We start from the raw sequence: 6,000 nt of genomic DNA, 5'->3' as shown, positions 1-6,000 counted from the left end.
TTTCATTCTTAGGTTTCCAAACCTAATTCATTGAAATTTTCCAAATAATAAAAAAGTGTTATTTAGCTGTAGTCAAATAGAAACCATTTGAATAGTTAAAAGCAACCATTTTATATTAAAAAAAAAAAAAAAAAATAATGAGATCAATGAGAAAAACAAAACACTACAATAATCTATAGATTCAAGCTTTGTAAATAGTGAACCAACTTAATTGTAGTAATAGTAGTACAACCATGTTTACCATTGCCTCCGCACAATCCAAAAAATTGAGAAAGAGGATAAATTTTCTATTTTCTTTTAAAAAATTAAATTTCCCTGAAGTATTGATATCAGCAGCTGTCCAGTTTTTATATATATATATATATATTATAGCAAGAGTGCACCGGCATGTCTAATGTACCTAGGAGATGTAAATGTGGTATCCTGAACATTTTCGTACACCCTCAAAACACACACACACATACTAGCACATGCAATTTTTTAAAAAGTACCCCCTGCCACTTTTGCCAAATAGATTTGATTTTGAGTGAAGAACACTTGCATCATATAAGCTAGGATCTATGCAGTGGGATATTAATACCCTGCAACCTATTGAAGACTCCTCATCATCTTTATGTTTTAAGACCACCACAAGATCAAAGCAATAATCCTTCAAATATTTCACTTCAATATTTCTCAAAGTTCAAGTCAAAAAAAAAAAGTGGGGATGGGTGGATCTAACAGAAATTGCCGACTTCTTTTATGGATACAAAAATGTTCAAATATCCAGCAGTGCATTTTTCACCAAATTTGGTAATTTCAATGGCCAATGTTTTAAAGTGTGTATATAGATATTTTAAAGTCTGTCCACATGTGCAATGAATGAGTTTCACTTTTATGGAAAAAAGGTGTCCTTTTTCACTATCATCCAGATGGTGCATGTGTTTTTATTTTTGTTGTTATTTATGTATCAGAGATGTAGACATTTTTTCCTGCACTGATCAACAGTTTGGTCAATCTCCATGTGTAGATCTGAGTGAATGTGAAGACAAAGTGGCAGTGGCGGCGGCGGCAGCAGCAGATGGTATATCAATACCTCGAGACGGATTTGTGTTAGCAGGCACAGACCTTGCCACTGTCGTTGGTACAACGGGAAGCTCAGGCTGAAATAGAAATAAGGAAAAATTATGGAGCAATAAAACAAGAATTTTTTTTTTATTTAAAAGTACATTTAATGATGCAATTGTTATTTTAAACTTGAAACATACAGACAAGATCTTTTGGGAATAGAAAAATAAAATAAAAACCTTGATTGAAAGGTTTTTATTGAATATAAGTTTACAGTATTCAAACCAACGTAATTTACATTGGCAGACAAAAATAAATTGGAATAATTTATGCAAAAATGCTAAATGAAAATGTAAAAAAATTTGATAAACCACATGGCTGCTTTGAAGAGAAAAGTTCAAAGTTTGCAAAGGATCATTTTAGATGACATTCTAATATAGCTACAGCCAAAGTTCTCAGCACACTATAAAGTTCATTGCTATGCAGTGAAATGAAGGATAATTATGGCCTCAATAACGTTGCGATACAATGTGGTCCCCTGCTTAACAACAAACGCCGACCACAAAGCAGTTTCCATGGTTTTCTCCTTCAACTGGTCTTCTGGCAATGTTGTCGTTTCTCACATTGGCAGGTGCCGAAGGGGTGGGGGAGTGTACAGGTTCATAAGTGTAAAAAAATAGATAAAACAAACTGCAAATATCAGTTGCACTCCAGGTGTGTGTGTGACACTATTGATTCTCTACAAGTTTCGCATTTTAGTCATGTGCCGAAGCCAAGTTCATCAGTTGATGTTTGCTCATCTTGATCTGTTCAGAGCCACAACCTGCCTTTTACCATGTCAAACTGACAAATGCCATAAATCCAAGATTGTTCATAAACTGTTGCAAAACTCATCGCCACTGCTAAAACTGACTAAATTAACTCTAAAAATATTGGCACACCTTGATTAACAATTTTACTTCAACTTCTTTTGTGAACAACTTTGTCTCCCAAATCCATTATACATTCCTTTCTACTAACTCCATTCTTACTTCGTTGACCAACTCCTTCCCTTTTTGTCATAATTTTGTTTTTTTTTTCCTTCTAACACTTAAGGGAGGGTAGAAAATTAATATCACAACTGTCAGTTAATCAGATACACATGTATAAAGGCGCTCTGTTTAATCTATATAATTATAAAACTCAAATGATCTTGTAACGATGTATGTAACCTACTGTCTGGTTTACGACATCCGGTTGCGCATGACCTGCGCACCGAAATATTAACATTATTATTTCGAAATTATTTAACATGGGAAGAGTGGGGGTTAAAATAACTTAAACGTAATACAGAAATGAACGATTAAAAAAAAGATACAAAAATAAAGAAGATATATCAAAATTTGAATTCAACTATAAGTTAAATAATCAAAACATCAAAAAAAAAAACTAATGTAAGGCAAATGAACGATGTTAAATGTAAAAATCTGAAAAACCAAAACAAAAAAGAAAACAGAAAAACGAACGTTAAAATTTCTGAATAAAAAAAATAAATAAAAAAATTAAAAAAGTGAAAAATGGCTTAAATAAGCCCGTTTCTATATTAAAATTTAAAAAATCGGTGGGTACCCGGGTGTTTTTGGGTGTGTGTGGTTGGTCGGGGGTGGGGGTGTTAATGAAAACCTAAGAATAAGCAAAGTAAAAAAAAAAAAAAAAAAAAAAAAAAAAAAAAAAAAAAAATCAAACGTTACGTGAAAAATGGTTTAAATAACACTGCTTCAATATTAACATTTTAAAAAAAATCGAAAAATCTTACACCACGATTCGAACCCAAAACCTTTAGATAATGACCCAACACTAACCAACTGAGCTAACACGACACGCATAAAATTGTGTCAGTTCTTCAAATATTTAAACTAAATCAAGTCATGACATCATCTGACGCATGCGTAGAACTGATCTCGTCATGAGAGAATGGTTTTTTGAGGAAATTAAACTATGGAGGCAGATTAGGAGACAAAAATTACCTGTCCACAGGTCATCTATGTGATTTGCACAGATCAGGGGAGTGTGGATGTTCCATAGAGGACACGTGAAAACAAGTGAAGCATGCATGGTCCCCCATGAGTGCACAGTGAACAAGGTATAAAAAAAGAAAAATGACTAAGTTCAGCGCCGCACCCCACCATTTAGCCCCTAAAGTCCCCAGGGGATGTCAAATCCTGGTAAAAATGAACAAAGGGTGCAATTTTAAGCCGTAACATATTCTGCACCATGCATAAAAAGAAATGACTACAAAACCATTGAGTTTCATTCTACAAAGTTAACGAGGCCTTTGTTAAAAGGTAAGAGTTACCCTATACCCTCCCAAAGAATAACCAGTTACATCTTTTCTTTAGAGAAAACAACGATTAGATTCAGGCATTCACAACGTGGTTGCATGAACAGATTTTTCTTCATGAATACTTCTCATATCTATTGTAAACACATGTTGTGCATGTGAATGGAAGACATTGCAGTAATAGATGTTTGGCGATACAAAGCTGAAAATATCTCTGCCCAATCAGATATTTCTTTGTTTAAAGAAAATGGATACCTTCTTTGACTTGAGGGAAGAGTCTTGCTGGGATTGGCTTTGCAAAAGAAGCAATATTTGCACACCAATTGGATATTATCTACAATGAATGTCATCTGAGTGGCTTAACGATGACCAACAAAAGACCAGAAACAGCCAAGGCGGAAGAGATCCCAGAAGAATTGAAAGAGACGATTATAGACCCCGAAGAAAAGTAGGAGTTTAATGTTTGAGGGTTGGTTGATTCTGGGTGAGAGCTACAGAGGCACCAAGGTCAGTGTGCCTCTCTGGGCAAATTGGGTCCTTTAGGAACCTCAGCTAAAATACTCTGTAATGTTGGGCTGGTCAAACAATCTCCCAGATCAGTGAAGCGAGTGCAACATTGTTTATTATTTTGGACGTTTGTTGTTTTGTTTTAGATAAGGGAGTTTTTCATTGCAGCAATGAATGGATTAACAACCGCAGCCAGCACAACAAAGGAGACGCTCACGATCAGGTGAGTTCACCTAGTGCATTTTCACACTTAATATCGTGCAATAAAATGTTATTATATGAAATTGTGTGCAATTTGTTTTCACAACGATCAAAAATGATTTTAACATTACAAATCTTAAAAATAGCGCAAAGAATTATCTTAAAAACTTTTTTGCTTTACCTCTCTTCGAAAGTCTTCTAATCGTTTGTATTTTGATAAACATTCCTTTAACTTGGGATCAACTTCAACATTTCTCCGAGAATATTTAAGGAATGCCCAGAATTTTTCCATTCCATATAATTGACCTATAAAGAATAGAAAAAGAATGTATAATTTTAAAAGGTTTTCAAAATTACATGTAATAATTATTTCATACGAAAGATACTGCATTTGAATAAGGAAATAAAGTTATATGTAAATGTGTATAGAATTGAAAATTTTCAAATCAATTGATGTCATTTTCTAAAATGCATTAAATTTATTCTGATTAAACAAATTGATGACAAACTTTGCCATAACATTGGGTTAACATTTTGGTGAAAATTATGAGACAGTTTTTAAAAAATACAATCCCATAAAAACTTCTCAGTGATTATGTATTATAGTTGGATATCTAAAAAAGAAATGCATTTTAAGTAAAAACACTTATGTAAAAATGAAACAAATTACAAAATATCAAATAGATCTGCCAGAACTATTTTTACCAGAAAAAAATAAAATAAAATAAAAAAGTAAATCAGTTTGCTATACAGAATTGGTCACAATATTAAAAGGACAAAAAATGATTCCGTAAATTTTATTTTTTCTTGCATTTTTCTAATTTTTTGGAATTTTTATTAATTTCAACATGCATGACACAATTATGTAATTTTTCTTCTTTAAAAAATTGTTTTTTACTTTCTATGCATGTTTTAGATATTTAATTCTAATTCATAAGCACCCGCTTTTTTATTGAGATAAAAAAAAAAAAAAAAAAAAAAAAAAAAAAATACAGTTGTGGGAAGAGACAAAAACACAAACCATTCGCATGGTCTCTGATGGTTTCTTCTTGGAAATCTGCATATAAATCGCTCCGAAATCGTCTTTCTAATCCATAGCTGTAGAAGCGAAATAAGCATTCCAATCCATATCTACAAAATAAAAAAAATTCAAGATTACAAATATGCATCATTAATAACTAATCAAGACAACCAACATTAATGTAGATAGATTCTTTTTTTATCCATAGATGAAACCTACGGATAATGTTAACTTAAGTTCTTGAGTCCTGTACCACGAAATGTAGTTTAATGTGAGCAATAAATATATTACTCTTAAAATATCAGTCTGTTTGCCTATTTCAATTTTTAAAAAGGAAACTATCAAGCTGGTCTCTTCCATTTAAATATAGAAGTTGATTTACTAAGTTCCAAAATTTTTTTTAAATGAAACATTGTTAAAAAAAACCAAAAAAAAACCTGTCAAACATTTAAAGTAAAATACAGGGTAGAATGATAAAATTGTCACCCTAAAGAAAACACTACAGCTTTATTTTAAAACTTATTGAAAAATCAATTCGGGTAACTTGATTATGTAGTAAACTTGACATCTACTCAATGTAGCCACCTTCAGCTTCAATTACCACCTCGATATGAGTCTGGAACTGAGAGCACTTGGCAAATGGTGACGATCAGGTTGGCTTTAATGTTGTGGGAGGTCATGTTGGTGATGTTCAACATGACCACACAAAGTAGTCCAGCAGGTTTAGGTGGGGGCACCCAAGAGAAAGGTACAAAGTTGTAGCACTCCTTCTGAAGCCAAGCCTGGGTCTCTTTCGACTTGTGGGCCAGCGCAGTGTCCTGGTGCTACACCCAGAGTCTGCCAGTGGCCACTGGTTGCACCAGGAAATCACCACACTCTTCAACACGTCCAGGTACACTTTGGT

At 33.1% G+C, this 6,000-nt stretch overlaps 1 protein-coding gene across 4 annotated transcripts in view; it reads right to left on the bottom strand.

Moving 5' to 3' along the window:
- Positions 1-923: 923 nt before the first annotated feature.
- Positions 924-6,000, bottom strand: part of LOC145254222 (la-related protein 1-like) — a 93,579-nt gene continuing 88,502 nt past the window's right edge. For all 4 annotated transcript variants that reach the window (XM_080113008.1, XM_080113006.1, XM_080113007.1 and 1 more), the window contains exons 19-21: positions 5,097-5,206; positions 4,257-4,381; positions 924-1,142 (exon numbers count right to left, since the gene is read on the bottom strand). In XM_080113008.1, the coding sequence (XP_079969134.1) occupies positions 993-1,142; positions 4,257-4,381; positions 5,097-5,206 (385 nt within the window). In that variant the 3' untranslated portion in view covers positions 924-992. The remainder of the gene's footprint in view (positions 1,143-4,256; positions 4,382-5,096; positions 5,207-6,000) is intronic.

Source organism: Euprymna scolopes, chromosome 3, assembly GCF_053919585.1.
Source record: "Euprymna scolopes isolate OS-2025 chromosome 3, ASM5391958v1, whole genome shotgun sequence".
NCBI lineage: Eukaryota > Metazoa > Mollusca > Cephalopoda > Sepiida > Sepiolidae > Euprymna > Euprymna scolopes.
This window is presented reverse-complemented; position numbering and strand designations above follow the sequence as displayed.